General features: G+C 43.2%; 1 protein-coding gene across 1 annotated transcript in view; it reads left to right on the forward strand.

Annotated features, from left to right (window-relative positions):
- The first annotated feature begins 737 nt into the window (after positions 1-737).
- The window catches only part of cyp20a1 (cytochrome P450, family 20, subfamily A, polypeptide 1), a 34,880-nt gene continuing 13,407 nt past the window's right edge, over positions 738-22,210 (forward strand). Inside the window, exons 1-8 of the mRNA XM_078403524.1 lie at positions 738-1,304; positions 8,032-8,081; positions 10,826-10,992; positions 11,986-12,131; positions 14,005-14,172; positions 15,565-15,643; positions 20,908-21,023; positions 21,807-21,861. Coding sequence (XP_078259650.1) covers positions 1,233-1,304; positions 8,032-8,081; positions 10,826-10,992; positions 11,986-12,131; positions 14,005-14,172; positions 15,565-15,643; positions 20,908-21,023; positions 21,807-21,861 — 853 coding nt within the window. The 5' untranslated portion in view covers positions 738-1,232. The remainder of the gene's footprint in view (positions 1,305-8,031; positions 8,082-10,825; positions 10,993-11,985; positions 12,132-14,004; positions 14,173-15,564; positions 15,644-20,907; positions 21,024-21,806; positions 21,862-22,210) is intronic.

Here is a 22,210-nt window from a genome sequence, read left to right on the forward strand (position 1 = left end):
GTAGGAAACAGGGTATGGTCAGGAAAATTAGCAATAAGAATCCTAAAATGGCCAATACACACAAAGTGGATTTCCTCTCAGCCAGTTTGCCTCCATCTGAAATTATTCACACCTGAATCTCTGTACCCTATACCTGGCTCCACTCTCTTCCCCGGCCCCGTCTCCCTTCTAGCGCAGCGAAATAAGAATAAACACAGGTGTTGTAGTTGTTCAAAAGGCCTGCAACCCCGGGGTGAGCTGCGGCTGCGGCGGCGAGGAGGGAAGTTTCCTTGAGTTGTTTGCGAGGGGGCGCTGCGATACCGGCTCTGGGTTGGTGGCGATCCGCTCTCCGGAGAAACTTCACCGGCAGCTTCTGCCTCCAGTCTCCGCAGCCGCCGCCGCGGTTCCACAGCTCCGGGACAAGTTAAAGAGTCGGGGACAGTGGAGGGGGACTTGCCGCATAAAGCAAAAAACCCTACAAAATCCGTAGTTTTTACTAATTAATTATATATACAGCAAATTCAATGTTTGCTGGATTTTGGTCCTTAAAAATGGGATTTTTGGACCTTGAACTTTTTGCTGTTCCAAGTGTACGAACCCTGAAAATAGGATTGACACATTGATGAATTGGTATTGGGAAACTGAAGTATCGCTTTATGATTTGGGAATGATAGTGTGATTATGATTGAGGTGCTCATGGATTGAGAGTTGAAGACGAAAGATTGGGATCGAGGTGCAGGTCGACTCGGATTGAAGAGTGGGGTGGGGACGTGAATTGATATGCGGATGAACTGGAATTGGAAAAGTGAGAGCACCTGCTTTGGGATAGTGACAGATTGTAATTGGGACTCCGAGAGACTTGGAATTGAGTTGTAAAATAAAACAAAAATGTGAATTGGATGTGGGAGGTGGAAAAATTGGGATTAGGAACCCAATTGAAGTAACCGGATTGTAATTGTGCCGCTAATTTATTGGGTTAGTGGCAAAGTGGAAGATCGGAACGAGACTGAAGCGATGTGGACGGAGGCCGAGCCGGGCCTAAACTCGCGTTCCGATTTGCGGGGAGGTGAGCCCCAGTTTGCGGTGCCCGAGGTCCCGGCCACGGCGGCAGGGCTGGGCTGGGTATTTGGATCCGAGCCAGGTTGCTGTGGAGACGGGCAGCTGGGGGAGGCGGAGTTGGGGACGTGTCCCGGCGGGAGGGAAGTGGCCTGAGTCGAGCGCTCCGGCTCCGGCTCCAGCCGAGACCAGTGGCCATGCTGGACTTCGCGATCTTCGCCATCACCTTCGTTGTGTTCTTGATCTGCGCCGTGCTGTACTTGTACCCGGTAAGGCCCGGAGCCCGCGCCTCTCCCGCTTTACTGTTGGCCCAGCAGACCGGCGGTGCACCTCTTCCACCGGCACCAGGCCTCTCCCCAGACCCCAGCTCCGCCCGTCCGTCCGTCCACCTGTGGTCTCTATATCCTCACCCCAATATCCTATGAACTCCTGGTCTTGGAGAGCAAGTTAATGTTGCTATCTTGTTAAGTGTTATTGACTGCGGCCTGCACACAGTGTTGGAGATACTCAGCGGGCAACATCTGGGGAGGGAAATGGACAGATGAGGTTTCAGGTCGGGACAGTTTCAGATTGTCCCATAAATCCGTCCTCGTGTTGTTGATTTGTTCAATGTGGAACAGTGCCGCACAGGAACGCTGAACATGATGCAAAATTAAACTAATCTCTGCTTGCACATGATCCATAATCGCTCTAATTCCCTGTGTGCCACCATTAAAGGCCTCTCAAATGCCACTATAGTATTTGCCCCCACCACGACCCCTGGCAGTACATTCGAGGCACACACCATTCACTGTGTACAAAAAAACTTGCCCAGCATATCTTTTCCCCTTAGATCTCGAAACTCTGCCCTCCAGTTTTTGACATTTCCACCACGAGGAAAATAGTTTTGACTATCAAATCAATGCCTCTCATTATCAGGTCTCCCACAACCATTGACACCCCAGAGAAAACAATCCAAGTTTGTCCAACCTCTCCTTTTAGCTAACATTTTCTAATCAAGATAACATTCTGGTAAACCTCTTCTGCACCACCTTCAAAGCCTCCACATCCTTCCTGTGATGGAGCAAACCAAACTACACACTATACTCCAAATGTTACGTAACCAAAGTATTATAAAGCTGCAACATGACTACCTGACTCTTGTACCCAATACCCTGTTAAAGGTCCACTAAGTGGTTTCAGTCAACAGTAAAGTTTCTGCCAGGTGAATAAGCAGTGACTGGAGCCCCCTTGGGTCTAGCCACAGTTATTGAAGAGCTAAAAATCATTAAGGCATTTAAACAGGCACACGAACAGTCAAGGAATAGGGGAATATGGATCGTGTGAAGGCAGATGGGAATTAGTTTAAATTGGCATCATTGCTCGTCATGGACATCGTGGTCTGAAGAGCTTATTCAAAGCTATGTTCTATGTAAATGCTAGAAATTTCAAAAACAGAAAATGCTGGAAATGCTCAACGGTTCAGAAAGCTTCTGCGGAGAGAGAAAAACATTTTACGATGTTTACAGTTTAAAAGTCGCTGAATTTTTACCAAATGTCGTCTGACCTGTTGAGATCTTCCATCATGTTTTGGTTTTATTCCATGCTCCGGTACCCAGACTTGAGCTCTGGTCTGTCGTATGACAACACGCTTTCTCATGTCCCAAACATGGACTCCGCCCCCCTCTTCCTAGTTTCCCCCCTCCCTTTTGGCCTTCTATCCTCTCCGGACCTTTTTATTTCCAACTGCTGACATGACATCAACCATCTTTATTTCTCCACTCCCCTTACCTACTCCAATCTCACCCCCTCTGAACACACAGCTCTCCGCTCACTCAACAACAGCAAAAATCCCAACATTGTTATTAAACCTGCTGCCAATGTATGGTGCTGTTGTAGTCTGGCAGGCTGTCCTCCACTGTGCTGAGGCCACACGTCAGTTCCCGGACACCTTATATTTGTCCCTTGACCATGACCACAAAGACGAACCTCATGCCATCAGCTATCAGACTGTTTTCGATCTCATTACCTCTGGCGATCTCTCCTCCACAATCTCCCCAGTCCTGCACTGCCTGCTTATCTCCTTCCCAAAATCCATAACTGGAACGTCTTAGCAGACCCATTGTTTCTGCCTGCTCCTACTCCACTGAACTCATTTACAAATAGATTGTCCAGTCCCTTTTGATCCATGTCTCTGTGTCCTGTAGTTCTGCTCTTGCTCCTCCAACCCCAAGACAGAACAAGGATAAACTTCCCGAGGTCCTCACCTTTCACCCACCAGCCTCCGCATCCAACTTATCATCCTCAGACATTTCAAACACCTGTCCATATCCCTTCCCCCCCCCCCCCCCATCAGCTCCATCCAGGGACCCCAGCAGTCCTTCCAGGTGAGATAAAGGTTCATATGTATCTCGTCTAACTTCATCTACTGCATCGGGTGCTTCCAATGTGGCCTGTACATTGGCAAGACCAAGCATAGACTCGGCGACTGTTCTCCCTGAATAATTGTGCTTGGTCTGCCAAGGCTTGCAGGATCTCCCAGTTGCTATCCATTTTAATTCCTCTTTCCATTTCCATACTCACCTTTCTGTCTTGAGCCTCCTCCATTGCGAGAGTGAGGCCACATGCAAACTGGAGGAACAACACCTCGTATTCCTCTGGGGTAGCTTGCAACCCAATGGCATGAACAATGAATTCCCCAATCTTAGGTAAATACAACCCTCCCCACTTCTTTTTCCCCCACAACTCCCTTCCTCCCCCCCCCCCCCCCCCCCCCCCCATGCTCCACCTGAATGCACATATTTCCCCCCTCTCCATCCCCTTCAACCAACATTCAACCCTCCTCACTTGAGTTGGCCATTTACCTGCCAGGCTTCGTTGTGCCCCTTCGCTCTTCCAGCTTTCGGTGCCCCCCCCCCATACACAGTCGAAAGAAGGGTCCCAATCCAAAATGTCACTTATCCATATTCTGCCTGACCCGCTGAACTACTCCACCATCTTCTTTTGTAAACCAGCATCTGCAATTCTATGTTTATACACCCTAAACATACATGATCAGCAAGGGTTGTAATCAGTCTAGATCTCTGCAGCTTCCAACTGCTGTCAGAAAGTACATGAGCATGCCTTGTGCACAAGGCTTTCAGTATGTTTATGAATCTGTCTGCATAATTTTGCGTGTGTGTGTGTGTATGAATGAAAGAGAGAGAGAGAGAGTCTGGGTACATGTGCAGTTGTGAAGTGCAAATGTGCATGAATGCAAGGATAAGGGTCTCCACATTTTGACTGATGTCTATATCCTTCTGGAAATAGGGCTGAATTTACCATGTGCGAGTTGGATGCCATTTTGTTATTTACACAAATTAAATTGCCTGCCAAGCTGTGGTGTGATGGTACTTGATATCCTTGAAGCAATCGCCCATATCTGAATTGCAGTGACTGCATCTAAAATATGTAATAACAGTCTCTTGTGTTTGTGCAGCTTTATCAGCTGTTATGAGCCACCATGAATGTCTCTTTCAGCTAGGCAATCCAGGACTAGTGTCGTTGATGCAAAAAATGTAAATGTCATGTCTATATTGAATTGGTTCGTTGATTTTGCATTAAATGAGGTTTTATATTCATACTGGATGTGATAAATGGAAAAACCCAAGTGCCAGAACTGCCCAGAATTTGAAAAGTATTAGTACACTCGCTTAGTGTACCATTTTACAATTGAAGAATTTGTGTTCTTATATCAATGTTTTTTTGCATGGCTGTATATAAATAACTCAATGACCTCCTGAGTTTTTGCCAATTACCTTAAATTTCATTATTGTTTAAACACAAAGTACGTGCTATAACACCAGGATAAACACTCAGCCAAAAAAAGCAAGCCCAATGCCAAAGTGGCCAATGCCAATACTAAACTGCTTACACACACTTATGCTATCGGATAATAACCAACTTCACATTCAGTAATAAGCCATCTGCATGTTAACAGACACAAAAGCTAAATGTTTAACCAAGAAATCCAATCCCACTGTCACATGAGAATATAAGATGCCTTTACACGGTTAAACTACAGGACAACAACAACTAGGTGTGTAGATGCCAGTATATCATTGGGGTTATCAAGTGTTCACTTCCCTTCATTGGTGTTTCGTTGAGTTAGACACGTCGGGAAGGCTCAACGTTTAGTTCTGGTGTCCCAGAACTACCCCCCTCAATACCTGCTCTCACCACCTGTACTACCAGTATGCATTAGAAAGCAGTTAGCCATGTAAATATCTACTAAGTAAACCAAACTACAGAACATAAATTTAACACTCAAATAAATGCTAAACAGTCGTGTCCTGTCTTACACTTACCCTAATCCTCCATCCAACAATCGTTGCGCCACTAATATCAACCTCGCATATCAAACCGGAAAGAACACACATACCGCGCTTCATACATTTCCTTTCTGCCCCCAACTGACACTGTTTCTTCTCCACCAAATCCACCTGCTGCCCTGCTCTGCTGTCTCTGACATCTCCTTTATGGCCTGACGCAAACTCTGCCTGTGAATTCCTAGTTCTCCAAATAGCAATGAAACCTCGACAACCCACCTTTCATAAGCCTCATCCACTGAGTTCTCCTAAGACACCGCTAGTTCTATAAAATACTATCTGCTGACTAACTGACCATAACACCATATCTGGCCTCAAACTAGCACTAATTATTTCCTGTGGAACAACAAGCTTTCCTCCCAAGTCTACCTGCATCTCCAAATCATTGACTCCTCTTAGCTGGCCAAACTAATGCTTGTCTGAAAATGTTCCTCCTCTGCCTTTCTCTTCCTCATGGACAAAATGAATAGCTACAATCTCAGTCCTAATGTATACTGAATTCACCTCTCAATTGCTGCAGCTATACACTTCAAAACCTGGTTATGCCGCCAAGTATTTTGACTGAGAAAGGCAAGTCTTGCATCCTGACAAAATATGCCTCAAAGTTGCCACCTCTGACCACAGGGGACACACCTACCCACTGAGGTTCTGCGGTGATGGTAGCACATCATTAACAGCCCCTTTAAGGAAACTTACATGACCCGCCTCCATGCACCAAAAGTCCCTCCAGCTAAACCTCCTCTTCACTACATTGTATTCTGTTATGACCAACCTCTTCTATCATTGGGAGCAGATTCTCATAAAAGTTTGTGAACATTGTATGAATCTCAGCAACTCGTCTGCCCAAAACAAATTCTCATAAACATCAGTTAGTGACCAGATAATCTGATTTATCTGATGGATAAACAACAGCCTGGACTGTTGTTAGGAAGAGGAGTGATGTTAGGAAAGATTTCTTCTGCAAAAACAGTACAAATTATTGCTGCTATGTTTTGTTTGCCAAAGTGTTAGATGAGCAGCAAATGCTGGCTCATGTGATTAGGTCATGAAATACATGTGATCTCATGAAAGGACAGAAAATATTGGAACATTGCACACTCCTGTTGATATTTGCAGGTTCTGGCAGATACACATGATCCGTTAGTGGAGTATAACATGGGCAGATAATGGCATGTCACCATAACTGTAATATAATTTTGTTGGATACAGATCATCACTGATTCATTTATCAGTGGGTTTATAGAACATAGAATAGCACAGCACAGTAACAGGCCCTTCAGCCCGCAATGTTTGTGCCAAACATGATGCCTAATTAAACTGATCACATCTGCCTCTACATGATCCATATCCCAATATTCCCTGAACTTCCATGTGCCTATTTAAAAGCCTCGTAAACATCATTATCGTATCTGCCTCTACCACCACATCTGGCAATACATTCCAGGCCCCCACCACTCTCTGTGTAGGGAAAAAAACAAATCCCGCACATCTCCATTAAACTTTTCTCCTCTCTCCTTATAGCTATGCCCTCTAGTGTTAAACATTTCCACTGTGGGAAAAATATTCTGACTGTCGCTAAGTGGAAGAGGATAGGAGAGGGGAAAGAGGGGTGATAAAACGAAAATGAGGGAATTGGGAAGGGAGGTGAGTGCACGAAGGAGGGGAAAGGAGCAGGGTGAGGGGAGGGGCATATTGGAAGAAATGGGTGCGCACCTGGGTGAGGGGAATGTGAGGGGAATTATTGAAAGAGAGTGGGTGAGGGGATTACTTAAAATAGTGTTCATATCATTAGGCTCTAAGCTACCCAAGCAGAGTACAAGCAAATAACTGCAGATGCTGGTACAAATCAAACGTATTTATTTCACAAAGTGCTGGAGTAAGTCAGCAGGTCAAGCAGCATCTCAGGAGAGAAGGAATGGGTGATGTTTCGGGTCGAGACCCTTCAGTCTGAAGAAGGGTCTCGACCCGAAACATCACCCATTCCTTCTCTCCTGAGATGCTGCCTGACCTGCTGACTTACTCCAGCATTTTGTGAAATAAATACCTTCAAGCAGAGTACAAGGTGCTTTTCCTCCAGTTTGTATGTGGCCTTATTCTGGCGACGGTGGATGCCCAGGACAGAAACGCTAGGTATGGGAAAGGGAGTTAGCAATGGGGAGATCTTTGTTGGGCGAACCGGTAGCCTAGTCTCCACTAGTGGGCTGAATGGTTTCCTTCAATGTCATAAGGAAATATGAAACAAATCTCATTGTTCTTTGTAAACCTTGCAGTGCACCAAATGGCTACCAGATTTCTGTTATTGCCACTGGGATTACATTTCTAAAGTACTTTTTTAAAAGTTGCTTTAAGTTTGCAAGTACAGCCAAAATACACTTACTCCGCACATTAGCCCAATTGTTTACTTTAACCTCGTGAAACGCAGTATGAGTCCTCTGCATGAACTCCTGTTGGATCATGTATGGACAAGTTGCTGCTGGGGATCAGATGACCTGGCAAAAAGAGACATTATTGGAAGGAATGATGTAGGAATAAATTCCATAACTTTTCATTCTATCATTTGACTGGCAGTGAGAGACTTAGGAAAGTTTGATTTGCATAATTTATCTTCAGTTGATTTACTCTCAATATTTTTCCTGTGTTTTATCAATAGGCATCCAGGCAAGCATCTGGCATTCCAGGGATGACACCTACAGAGGAGAAGTAAGTCACTGCAGGCTGGAAATTTTGTTCAAAATAAAAATATTTATCTTCTCTGGATACAAAGATATTCTTTCAAGCTAATTAAATAGTTTTGAACTGTAATTGCTTGTAATGAAAGACATCTGGCACCTATTTGGAGCAGTACAAGGGCTCACAAAAACAATGAGATTTGTTTCATATTTCTTTATGACATAGCAGACAATTCAGCCCATCAAGTCAATGCTCCCATTAATCTGCCTGCAACATTTAGTGGGTCACATGCCCATCAGTGCTCTCCTCTTCACTCATCAATACCAAAGACAATTTACAGGAAACAATTATCCTACAAGTGGATGCACATGATGTCTTCCATGCACAGTCACTTCACTAATATCTGGGATTTTGCATCTAAGCTGTCCTACAGTTCAGTCAAGCAATAACTTATTATTCCTGTCACCAAATGTATCGGGCATCTCCATCACTGCATACGAGCGGTAATGATGCTGCCTCGAGAATGTGGCCCTGACTGTCCTCAACTTTGAATTCAGAGCACAGAAAGTCTCTTGGTGAGATCTCAAACATGGAAATCACTCACTGCCCCTTATGGTGTATGTATTAGCACTTACCCACAATGCGAAGCAGCATTGAGTGATAAGCACACAATGTCTACCCAGATGGGGCAGTTCAACGTCTGTCACCACAAGTAGATGAATAATGGAACTGGCTGAGGCCTGAAAGGCACAGCTGCCAGAGTAGTTGGTTAATAGTGGGAGAACCAACCTTGTCTTCATAATTGGTCATAAGGTAACAAGAATTGTAAAAGTGGCCATCTTTATAGATGTAAAATTTTCTAACACATCGCATGGTACATTGGGGCAGTTAGTTGAGCTGCTGCTTCTCAATGCCTGAGACCCGGGTGCAGTCCTGACCTCCAATGCTGTCAGTGTGGAGTTTGCATAATCTCCCTAAAATGGAGTGTGTTTCTACCGGGTGTTTCAGTTTCCTCCCACGACCCAAAGACATATAGATTTTTAGGTTAATTGGCCCCTAAACAATGTCCCTAGCGTGTTGGTGAATGGTCGAATCTGGAGGAAGTTGGTGGGAATGCAGGGAGAATTAAAATTGGGATTAATATTGCATTAGTATAAAGGTAGGTTGATAGTCAATGAAGACTCATTGGGCAGAAGGGCTTGTTTCCATAATCTTTCCATGACTCCATCACTATAATATTTTAAATTAATATTAATAACTAAGAGCATGGCAAGGCATATTTCTTACTCTACTATTGCCATCAAGGAGGAGACCAATCCATGTTCAATAACGAGGATGAGAGAATGTGTCAGGAGCAGAACCCAAAGTGAAGCCACAACACAAGACCACATGTATGCTAATCACTGAAAGCAGCATGCTGTGGGTAATGGAGATATAAAAGACTGCTGGAATCTGCAGCAAAAATAAAACTATTGGAGGAACTAGCAGTTGGATTGCGACTGCTTGGACAGATTTTAATTGAGAGGCCTTCAGCCATCATAAGAGACTTTGCTCCTTCAACCTGGTTTGGACGGGTCCAGGTTCTATCGAACAAGCATGGCTGTTTGACATGAATTGGTTAGGAAGGCAGTCTCTGGGTAAATGACTGCATCCTCTCACTTCCTTCCACTTCCTCCTTTTTCAGCCTGCTGGAGATGAACTGTGTATGAAGGATGACATCAGCATTCATCACTTGAACAAAGTAAATTGTTCTGAAAAGGGCTGTCAAAAATAAATAGTCATAAGACATAGGAGCAGGATTAGACCATTTGACCCATCAAAGCTGCTGCACCATTCGATCATGGCTGGTCAATTTCTCATTCTCAACCCCATTGTCCTGCCTTTTCCCTGTAACCTTTGACGCCCTTTACTAAATAAGAACCTATCAATCCACTTAAAAATACCAAATTACTTGGCCTCCATCACCATCTGTGGCAATGTATTCCACAGATTCACAACCTCACTTCATCAGAACACTTTCCTTTATTATCGTTTATATATTTAGTTTGCTTGTGTATGTTTCAATGATCTTCAACAATTCTCTGGTCCTAATTGATTACACTTTTTATGTGACTCTAGATTAAAAGTCCTTATTGACAAAGTTGCACTCGGCTGCCCCTGAGTTGAGTATGTATGTTAGGGCTCATGACAAATGTTAAAATTACTCAGGAAAGACTCTTCAAATGCTGAAATTACAGATGCTGATCAAATTCTCCCATCAAAGCTGGATAGAAAACACAGTGCGTGGGGGACAAGCACATACAAAATATACATTTCAAACTGATCTTGGTTACCGACAGCATTGCAGGTATTGGTATAGTGTGACATTGCTGTTCCTAGTCTGTTGGCCTTGCGTCCACTTTTTTTTAAACAAACAAAATCCAAAGTTCCATTCCTGCAATGCATCTCATTATTTCAGAATTTCCCAAACTGCTTCACAACGACCTAAGTAATTTTGAAGATATTGTTGTGATGTTGGGTCTATGGCAGCCAGTTTGAACGTAATAAACTCACCAAAACAGAAATCTTCTTCTGAAAACTTGCACAAAGAAGAAACATTGTGACTGGTGATAATTCCTCTTCCATTCAAAACATTGCCGTGAGGTCATTTGGGTTGACTTTGTATGAACATTCTCCGCTGCCCTATTCCAAAGCTCGGTTCTCTGTTTCCTTGCCTCCCAGCTCCCATTTAATCCTAATTTATCTGACAGCAACTATTTATTCTAACTCCTCAGGGATGGAAATCTTCCAGATATTGTAAACACTGGCAGTCTTCATCAATTCCTAGTTAATCTTCATGAAAAGTATGGATCCATTGCATCTTTCTGGTTTGGGCGTCGGCTGGTGATCAGTTTGGGTTCCTTGGACTTCCTGGAAGAACACATCAATCCAAACCGAACCTGTAAGTACTGTTCATGTTACTGTTTATCTGTCTGGACAGATACTGAGGCCAATTCCGATGGCCCACCTCTGACACAAAGTTAGCTGTTAAAACAGTGCAGGTTAAAACTCGAGTCATCTTGGAGACATAGAGCATGGAAATAGCCCAACTCGTTCATGCCAGCCAAGATGTCACATCTAAGCTAATCCCATTTGCCCGCATTTCCTCCTATCTCTCTAAACCTGTCCACATCGTTTAACTTGTTATTGCACCTGCCTAAACTACTTCCTCTGGCAGTTCATTCCATATACCAACTATCCACTATCTACTAAAATGCCCCTCAGGTTTATTTTACATTTTTCTCCTCTCACCTTAAACTTAAGCCCTCTAGTTCTTGATTCTGCAACCCTGAGAAAAAGACAGTCTCCTGCACTCCAAGGAATAAAGTCCTAGCCTGCCCAACCTCTTTCTTAGGACCTTGAGTCCTGGTAACATTCTCATAAATCTTTTCTACGCTCTTTTCAGCTTAAAGGCATCTTTCCGATAGCATGGTGCCCAAAACTGAACACAATACTCCAAATGCAGCCTTACTAATGTCTAGTACAACTGTAACATAACAACTTGTATACTGGGTTCCCATTTCTGATGGCCAGAATGCCTAAAGACCAAGGAAGAATGACAAAAACAACAGATTATACCTTATCCTGCCATCGCCTTCTGCTCAGCCTCTTCACTGAAGCATCACGAGCCAAAGCCTCAGCAACAACCCCTCAAGCAAAACACTTCCCCTTAACAAAGAGCTGCTCCCAACATGGCTGCTCTGCTGGTGTCTGTCTCACCTTTATACACCACGAGATGCAGTCACTCTGGACACTAACGGCTGATTTTTATATCTCCCGCTCCATCCTTTAGTGTTCACTCACTTGTGATTCAATATGACACCAATCTTCAAACAGAATAAGGAAAGTAGAGTTGTCCACTTTATTGTATAAATTTCTTTCTGCTTTTATTTAGCTGATCTATTAGAGACAATGCTGAAGTCATTGCTGGGATACCAGGCTGGATTTGGAGGCAATGCTGCTGAGACTCATGCAAGGAAGAAAGTTTACGAGGCTGCCGTGAATAAAGCAATCCAGAACAATTTCACTTGTATTTTGAAGGTAACTAGATTCGAGACTATTCAAACCACCTCCCTGTCAATCTATCTTGACCTCTTCAATAAAACTTAAATTCTCTTTGTTGAAAGATTTCATTTTGTTGTTGAAAATATATATTTTTTAGCAACCTTGGTTAAGTGGTAAAGTTGTTAAGTATTACCTGTCAAGTCCTTTGGCTGTTCTGTACAGTTTTCTCACTTCACCAAGCTGTGGGCACAACTGATTGCCATTCTTAACAAAAAAAAAACATCTTTAATGCAGTAAATGTTCCAAAATGCCTCAGGGGAGCACTATCAGGCTCTATTTTATTGTAATAAAACAGTAGATTTTGGGAAGCATCTTCGACAAAAAAGAGAGAGAGAGACACACACACACACACTCGGTGCAAGTGAAAAGATGTTCCGCAGAATCTTGAAGTTTGAAGAGAGTGTGGAGTCTATTGGAATTGGTAAACATCCATTGAATGAGATGGGTGCAAGTTGGATGAGGATTGTGCATGTGGAAGTACGTGCAGGTTTGTACTTGCACTGTGTGACCGTGTGGGTTTTCTCTAGGTGCTTGGGTTTCCTCCCACATTCAAAGATGTGCGGGTTTGTAGGTTAATTGGCTTCTGTACCTTTCTCCTGGTGTATAGGATGCACAAGTGGGATAACATAGAACTAGCGTACGGGTGATCGATGGTCAGCATGGACTCTGTGGGCTGAAGGGCCTGTTTCCAAGCTGTATCAATAAACTAAACTAAAGTTGTCAAAACACCTTCTTTTAATGAGCTATGCCAAATGTTTTTGATTCGCCTGGACATTTTAAATGATGGCTAACTTTTTCTTAATAAAATAATTTATGGGTTTGCACTTAATGGGGATAGACTCATGACCACTGTGGCATGGACATACCTATTTTAAATATTTCATCTCAACAAAGAGTCTTGCCAGGTTTTTAAGTTCTTTGGAAATCGGTATTTTTCATCAACTGTTTCTTGACAATGGGTTCGCCCAGTACATGAACGTTGGGCCCAAACCACTCCTGCATTGGTGCAGTACCCTCCCCCCCCCCCCCCCCCCCCCCCCAACACTCCCCCTCACCTCTCCCCCCCCCTTCCATCCACAGGGCCCTGGTTCCCATGTTTTCTTCTCCCTCACCAGGGTCACATGCAAGTTTTTTTATCCTACTTTAAAAAAAAAGAATAGTGAATGTGTTGAGGTATTAATAGAAATAACATATAAATCAGATTGTTGGCATTTTATTGTAGTGATAGCCAGTTGCTGATGTCGGGGCCCGGTGAATCTTTGACATGACAATTAATTGTAATAGAATATCTTTCCTTGTACGTCCTGATTGAAAAGTCTCAAATGGCTGGCTGTGGAACAGCTAAGCTGTAGGGAACATTGACAATGTTTATTATTTATTTTCAGATAGTTAATTCCTGTTTTATGTTATCTATTTTGGTATCCAGTGTAAGCTGCAATGGAGGGATGCAGTTCCAAGGAGAGATTGTGTAGGTTGGATTCATTCAAAGGTGACCATAGGGAGCTTTTTCGAGCAAGGGAGTTGAGAACAAGAGGGCACACGTGAAAGAAGAGGAATTTAAAGGAAATCTGAGGGGTATGTTTTTCCACACATACTGTGGTGGTTATCGGGAATGAACTGTCAAAGGAGGTGGTAGAGGCAGATACGATTACAAAATGCAAGACATTTGGATAGGTACTTGGAAAGGAAAGGCACAGAGGGATAGTGCCTGATGCAGGCAAATTAAATTAGCGTACATGGCATTACAGTTAGCATGGACGAAGTGGCCTGAAAACACCTGTTTCTGTGTTGTATGAGTCTGTCAGCTGATTTAACTCCTCTTTGTCTCTTTGTTTCTCCATTCCAACAGCTAGCTGAAGAGCTGGTTTCAAAGTGGCTAATGTACCCTGAATCCCAGCATGTCCCTCTGTGCCAGCACTTGTTGGGCTTTGCCATGAAGTCTGTCACACAGACAGCAATGGGAAGCCGCTTCGAAAATGACCAAGAAGTAATCTGCTTCCGGAAGGACCATGATTTGGTGAGTGTACCCGGGTGGAATGCAGGGCAACACTCAATTGTGTAGGGAAATGATGATATTTTCAACATTGCTTCTGATCATTCCATGCAATACATTGTCTCAAAAAAATAGAAACAAAACAGGGATCACAGTGGCAGAAGAAACTCTTCCCTCATTGCTATTGACCTGATCCAAATAGACAATGAATATTGAAACAATTGTATATACTGTAGAATACTGTCAGATTAGTTTTACCTTTTAGCCATAGCCCAACTACTGCAGTTGGAATGAGCTACGTGTTTAGTTAAGACAAATTTATCAGTAGCATTACTGCATTGGTCCAGGGAAAAAGCAGGAATGCTTGTGTTTCCAAGAAGCTAAGACAATAGATTGCAATTACTAGCACACTGTGGGAACGCTGTGTGATGCCGGCTTGCTGCAGATGTTATGTTGCACACCACGACCAGCTTTTTAATTTTTTTGCGTCGTGGATTCTGCTGGCGGGGTTGGCTGTTATTTTCCCTTTGCACCTACCGCGGAACTGAGGAAACCATTAAAAGTCAACCAGATTGTTGGAAACAAGGAACTGCGTGTGCTGGTTTTTACAAAAAAGACACAAAGTTCTGGAGTAACTCAGCGGGTCAGACAACATCTCTGGAGAAAATGAACGGGAAACATTTCGGGTTGGGACCCTTCTTCAGACCATATCTTTGGAAAATTTCCAGCCATAACAGTGGGTCTGGAGTTGTGTGTAAATCAGTCTGTGTCGGGATGGCAGGACATCAGTGAACCAGACAGGATTTTACAACCAACTGGTAGTCACTTGTTACCTGTACTGTGACGGGTTTTATTACTTCTTGATTAGTTATTTCCCTGAACTTCAATTCCCTGCAATGGGTTTTGAAATCATCTCTCATGTCTGCGATTAATGCCTCCAGATGCTAATTCATCAAAATAATCATGTTGTTACCACATTTATGAAATAAGTACCTTTACCTCTGATCCTGTTGAATATATGCAACTACCCCATGTACTCTGGGAGTCATACCAGCATTCCTGGAACCCTGGGAGGTGTGCCACTAATTCAGTTGTGCAGGTATTATTCAAGGATGTCTGCTCCTTTCTCTGCTATTCCCGATTGCCTGCCTTTAATCCTTATTTTCTGCGATGCGCTCCAGCTTTCAGGGATGCATGCAGCTTGTCCTCCTGTCTGGAACAGGTGCCAGTGGTCCTGGTATTTGGGGCGGATCCTACAAATTCCAGGAACTTCTGTCAGCACCCCTGGTGCTCCAAGACGTTTGCTCCAGATCCTAGCTTTCTGAAAGGCGTGCCGTGAATCATGATGTTCGGAGAGATGTACCATGGATTGTGGTGGTCGAGAGGCGTACCACTATCCCTTATGTTTGCTTTCAGGTTTGGTCTGAGATCGGGAAAGGATTTTTGGATGGATCTCTTGATAAAAGCTCCCCTAGGAAGGAACATTATGAAGCAGGTAATTTTGATTTATGGTTGTTGTGAGTTTTAATGAAATTTCCCAAAAATCACAGCTGTAATCTAACCCAGAAATCCTAATTACAGTTTTGACTCTGAGCTTGTGATGAATGTGATGTTCTGATAAGACCTCACCAGCTATCATTAAATTTTCATCTGCATCGGGGGTCAAGAGAGGGTTAAACATTTGGGGATTCCCGTCCTGACTACCAACTAGTGTTGTGCATGGGCATTTCTGCCTGTGGGCGAAGAGTAAAGCTCATTCTGCCCCAAGCCATTGTATATGTACTCTCAAGATAAATGTAGCCAGGGGTAGCTATGGCACAAGGAGATTTCTACGCAGTAAGGCAAAAGAATATTCCCTGTGCATCCTTAATCTGCAGGATAGGAGAGAATTGGCACAACAATGAACCATCACAACTCAGATATAAAATTTGATTGAATGGTTCCTTTGGTCTGACAAGACAGTTTGAAACTCAGGTTGGAACAGTGAATAAATGTAATCAAATAGTAGTTTTTGTTTTTTTAATTAGCTGGTCAAAGTTTTGTCAGTCTATCTAGTCTTGTCCACAGTATTTCTGGTATCACTTCTGATAACTCTGAATCCTTTGTATTTATTAAAATCTGAGTCCATTGTGTTGAATAAAGATGGTCTGGTTCCTTTTTGAAACCTATTAATGTCTGTCACTCCTTCAACAAGCTGTAACGCTACTACTTGTTATCTTTCATATTGTATTTAATCTGTAAGCATGTTCTTTTGTGCTGAAATTCTGTGCACAGCTGAAAATCCTTTCACATTCAATTTGCATTTTAAACACATCAACCTTGCCCTCATTTACTCTTTTGGCAAGAGGAAGGGAACCCAGGTTAGTCAATCTGTTGGTGCTTTTTTTTGTGCTGTACATTGAGTCTAGCAATCTGAACCTTGGAGAATATTTTCTGTACCTATCCCATGACATTTTAATGCTGCTGTTCCCATCTCTTCACTGTTTGGAAAATAATCTGTTCTTTTTGAGTGAAAAAAAATGAGTCTCCATTTTTGCAGTGGTCTTAGATTTTAAATAATCTTCAAAAGAGCAGGATGATGTTTCAACACTGAGTTGTTTGAATTTTGAACGCTGAATTAGAGGAACATCATTGTGAAGCAACTCCCATGATAATTTGAATGCAGCATTTCAGATCTGTCAGGACATCTTGTAATTTCTCGGTAAATTAATTATATAGCAGAAATATGGTGCATGAAGATCAAGTGCAGGAGAATCAGAATCAGATTCACATTGCAGGGCTGGTGACTTCCACAATTCAGTTTAGCATTTAGACTTCAGAATTCTATTAATTATGCCTTTAATTACTGGTGTCAGGCACCAGTTGACACTGAGGAAATAGGGCATCGGGAATTCTTGTTACCGATTTTAAACCATCCTCTAATGCATGGGAAATGGTGTGATCAAGTTGTACATTTTACATTTGAAGAATTATTTCTGTTTTAAATCTCCTGATTCCACTTTACTCCTACTGGTCTCCCCTCTCTCGGTCTGTTCCTCTCGATTCCCTTTCCATCCTGTCTCCCTCCCCCCGCCGCCCTGCCTCTCAGTTCGCCCCCCCTCACTCTCGGTTTCCCCCAGCCTCCCTCTCTGTTACTCCCCACCCCTCTTTCCACTCAATCAGTCTCTTTTTCAACATCCCTTTAAAAGTTTATTGCTAAACATACTTGTGGAAATAAGAACCTTTTCTATATTTCTTTGCTTAAACCTACTAGTCTTTCTATTCACAATCACAAATCCAAGTTTACTCAGAGCAGAAAGAGAGGAAGTCAAACAGTGTTTTTATAAGAATTAAAATGTGGAGAAATATTCACAGAATAAAGCATACGGTAGCAAATGTTTAGGCAGATGTGTGGTTATTACCTTTGGACAGACAAATAGAATAGTGTTCTCTCAATGTGAGAATCTGGAAACAGTGAAGGTTTAGGGATTTAATAATAATAATAATAATGTATTTTATTTATATAGCACTTTTCATATACTCAAAGACGCTTTACAGAGATTTAGAGAACATAGGGAAATGAATAAATAGATAAATAAGTAAATAAATAAACGAACAGAGAAAGGAGACAGAAGGTGAGGTGACCTTCAGTGGTTGAAGGCAGTACTGAACAGGTGAGACTTCAGCGATGTTTTGAATGTGGTGAGTGTGGAGGAGTCTCTAACGTTTTGGGGTAGTGAGTTCCATAGGGTGGGAGCAGCGATGGAGAAAGCCCTGTCCCCCCAGGATCTGAGTTTGGTCCGGATGTGGGGGGATAGGAGATTGGCAGCAGCAGAGCGGAGGGTGCAGGTGGGAGTGTGCCTGTGGAGGAGGTCGGTCAGATAGGATGGGGCCAGGTTATGGAGGGCTTTGTAGGTTATGAGGAGGATTTTGTACTGGATTCTCTGGGGGATGGGGAGCCAGTGGAGTTTATAAAGGACGGCGGTGACATGGTCACGGATCGGGGTGTGGGTGAGTAGACGGGCAGCGGAGTTTTGAATGTATTGAAGTTTACTGATGATTTTTGAGGGTGCGCCATAGAGGAGGCTGTTGCAGTAGTCCAGACGGGAGGTGATGAAGGCGTGGATGAGGGTTTCTGCAGCTGTGGAGGAGAGGGATGGACGGAGACGGGCAATGTTTTTGAGGTGGAAGAAGGTTGTCTTTGTGATGTGTTTGATGTGTTTGTCGAAGGAGAGGGTTTGATCAAAGATGATTCCAAGATTCCGGATGTGAGGTGAGGTGGATACTGGGAGACCATCAATGTTGAGGAGGAAGTTTTGGGTGGATTTGGTGAGCGTTTTTGGACCAATGATGATGATTTCAGATTTGTTGCAATTGAGTTTGAGGAAATTTGATTGAAGCCAAGATTTTATTTCAGTGATGCAGTTTGTCAGTGTAGAGTGTGTGGTGGGGGAGATTGACTTGGTGGAGATGAGGAGCTGGATATCATCGGCGAAGCAGTGGAAGTTGAGACCATGACGGCGGATTAATTGACCAAGGGGGAACAGGTAGAGGATGAAGAGGAGGGGGCCAAGGACTGAGCCTTGGGGGACACCTTGGGGGAGGGGAGCGGTGGGGGATTTACAGTTGTTAATGGAGATGAACTGGTGTCTGTCAGAGAGGTAAGATTTGAACCAGGATAGGGCTGTGCCGGTGATGTTAAGGGAGGTTTCAAATCGGGTGAGGAGAATGGAGTGATTTATGGTGTCAAAGGCGGCGCTGAGGTCAAGTAGGATGAGGATGTTGAGGTTGCCAGCGTCGGAGGAGAGGAGAATGTCGTTTGTGATTTTGAGGAGCGCAGGTTCAGTACAGTGGTTAAGTACAGTGGTTAGGTACACGGTGTTGAAAATAATCCCAAAGGCTAATGGTATGCAGGCCTTCATATCTGGAGGACAAATGGTGAGTATTAATACTATTTCCACATAAAGCTGTGGTTATATCACATTTGGACTTCTGGGTATCACTCCTTGGAAAGTAAATACAGTGCATTCAGAAAGTATTCAGACCCCTTCACTTTTTCCACATTTTGTTATGTTACAGCCTTATTTTAAAATGGAAAATTCTTTTTTTTTAATCATCAATCTACACACAATACCCCAAAATAAAAAAGTGAAAACAGGTGTTTAGAATTTTTTGAAAGTAATTAAAAATAAATAACTGAAATGTCACATTTACATAACTATTCAGACTCTTTACTCTGTTGAAGCACCTTTGGCATCGATTACAGCCTCAAGTCTTCTTGAGTATGATGCTACAAGCTTGGCACACCTGTATTTGGGTAATTTCTCCCATTCGTCTCTGCAGATCCTCTCAAGCTCTGTCAGGTTGGATTTGGAGTGTCGATGCACAGCTAGTTTCAGGTCCCTCCAGAGATGTCCGATCGGGTTCAACTCCGGGCTCTGGCTGGAACACTCAAGGACATTCACAGACTTGTCACGAAGCCACTCCTGTGTTGTCTTGGCTGTGTGCTTAGGGTTGTTGTCCTGTTGGAAGGTGAACCTCTGCCCGTCTGAGGTCCAGAACGCTCTGAAGCAGGTTTTCATCTAGGATCTCTCAGTACTTTGCTCCGTTCATCTTTCCCTCGATCCTGACTAGTCTCCCAGTTCCTGCCGCTGAAAACATTCCCACAGCATGATGCTGCCACCACCATGTTTCACCGTAGGTATAGTATTGGCCAGGTGAAGAGCGGTGCCGCTTGGCATTCAGGCCAAAGAGTTTAATCTTGGTTTCATCAGACCAGAGTATCTTGTGTCTCATGGTCTGAGAATCCTTTAGGTGCCTTTTGGCAAACTTCAAGTGGGCTGTCATGTGTCTTTTACTGAGGAGTGGCTTCCGTCTGGCCACTCTACCATAAAGGCCTGATTGGTGGAATGCTGCAGATGTAGTTGTCCTTCTGGAAGGTTCTCCCATCTTGACAGAGGAACTCTGGAGCTCTGTCAGAATGACCATCGGGTTCTTGGTCACCTCCTTGACCAAGGCCCTTCTCCCCCGATTGCTCAGTTTGGCCGGGCAGCCAGCTCTACGAAGAGTCCTGGTGGTTCCAAAGTTCTTCCATTTAAGAATGACGTAGGCCACTGTGCTCTTCGAGATCTGCAATGCTGCAGAAATTGTTTTGTACCTTTCCCCAGATCTGTGTCTCGACACAATCCTGTCTCGGAGGTCTACGGATAATTCCTTTGTCTTCATGGCTTGGTTTTTGCTCCGACATGCACTGTCAACTGTGGGACCTTATATAGACTGGTGTATGCCTTTCCAAATCATGTCCAATCAATTTAATTTCCCACTGGTGGACTCCAATCAAGTTGTAGAAACATCTCAAGGATAATCAATGGAAACAGGATGAACATATGCTCAATTTTGAGTGTCATAGCAAAGGGTCTGAATACTTTTATAAATGTGATATTTCAGTTATTCCTTTTTAATTACTTTGCAAAAATTTCTAAACATCTGTTTTCGCTTTTTTATTATTGTGTGTAGATTGATGATAAAAAAAAGAATTTAATCCATTTAAAAATAAGACTAATGTAGCAAAATGTGGAAAAAGTGAAGAGGTCTGAATACTTTCTGAATGCACTGTAATGTCACTGAAAGAAATACAGCATAGATTTGCCCAAAGGATGTTTAGTTTGGCCACAAATAGCCATGATCTTACTGAATGCAGAACAAACTTAAGGGTAACTGAGATATATATTCACCTTTGTTTACTGTTTTTGATTATTGTTGATAATCTCTGTTGTCTAGCTCTCAAGGAAATGGAAGCTACACTGAAGAAAGTGGCGAAGGAGAGAAAGGGGCAAAGCATCAGCTGTCAAGTGTTTATGGATTCCTTGCTGCAGGGTGACCTGAGTGAGAAACAGGTACAGGCTCTGGGTGGTCGTGCAGCAGAATGGGGCAGAGTTCTCAATTTCCCGCGTTCTTCCAATTCTTGGTGCTTGCGTAAGCTCTAGAATTCACTTCCTGAACCTCCCCATTGGTAATGCTTCATGAAGCTGAAATCCTTAACCAAACGTTTGGAAACATGTCTTTTTTGGAACATAATGATTTTGTTAATCGCTCTGGAGAAAGTCTTTGGACATTTAACTGTTGGAAAAGTGAAGGTTATTTAAAACTAATGTGCAAGGGAGAGACAAATCAATTTTCTGTCACTGCAGGAGGATCACAACCACAGACCCCCATCTTCCACAGTCTGAGGGGGACCACATGTCTCATCAGTGCGTGAAGCCCTGCCAGCAATGAATCCCTACCCCATCAGCTTTCCAGATCCACGGATGTTGTTGTTGTATTTCCTATCCTTTTTATCTTATTATTTTGCCTTGGTGATGTGGTGAGGGTTGAGAAATTATGTCAACACGCATCATGTCACAGGACAAGTCGATGGGTAGGACCTCTGCCATCGCAGCGGAGGGAGGATTTGTCACTGGCTCCTGTCCTGTTTTCTTCAGCACCTGCTCTCCTCCTGCAGTCACTTGGGAGCTATCATCATAGAAGTTTGTTCCAGCTGTACATGTTTCCCATTCTATAAGGCCATCCTTCCCTCTGTGCGAATATTCTGTTGCAACAATGGCCGTGTTAATCCTTCAGTTAGCTCAAATAGCATGTGTGTACGAGAGTGGTGGCGACAGCTCTGCTTGTTTCCCCAGGTGTTGGAGGACAGTATGATCTTCTCATTGGCTGGATCAGTGATTACAGCAAATTGTAAGTACCTTCACATCTAAATAGAATAGTAGTGAAAGACACATGCCTGATCATGGGTGTCATTCTGCAAAATAAAAATCGCATCTTGCTATATGTGTAAAGCATTTAAGGTAGCAAACTATTCCAAGTTTTTTCCACTGCAGTCTAATGTCACAATGATTACAAATAGAAGTGTATTTTATCTCCCAGTCAGTGAAAGTCTTTCTCTTAAGTAAAGCAGGTACTTCACACTAGTGTCCACTAGTAGTCCTGCTTTGCTCAAGATTAGGCTTTGTTTACATGGCTTCTTGCCCTTATTAATTATCTTCCAAGATTATTCAATAGAATTTAAGAAAATCAATTAGGTTGC

The sequence above is a fragment of the Rhinoraja longicauda genome, chromosome 8 (assembly GCF_053455715.1).
Source record: "Rhinoraja longicauda isolate Sanriku21f chromosome 8, sRhiLon1.1, whole genome shotgun sequence".
Classification (NCBI taxonomy): domain Eukaryota; kingdom Metazoa; phylum Chordata; class Chondrichthyes; order Rajiformes; family Arhynchobatidae; genus Rhinoraja; species Rhinoraja longicauda.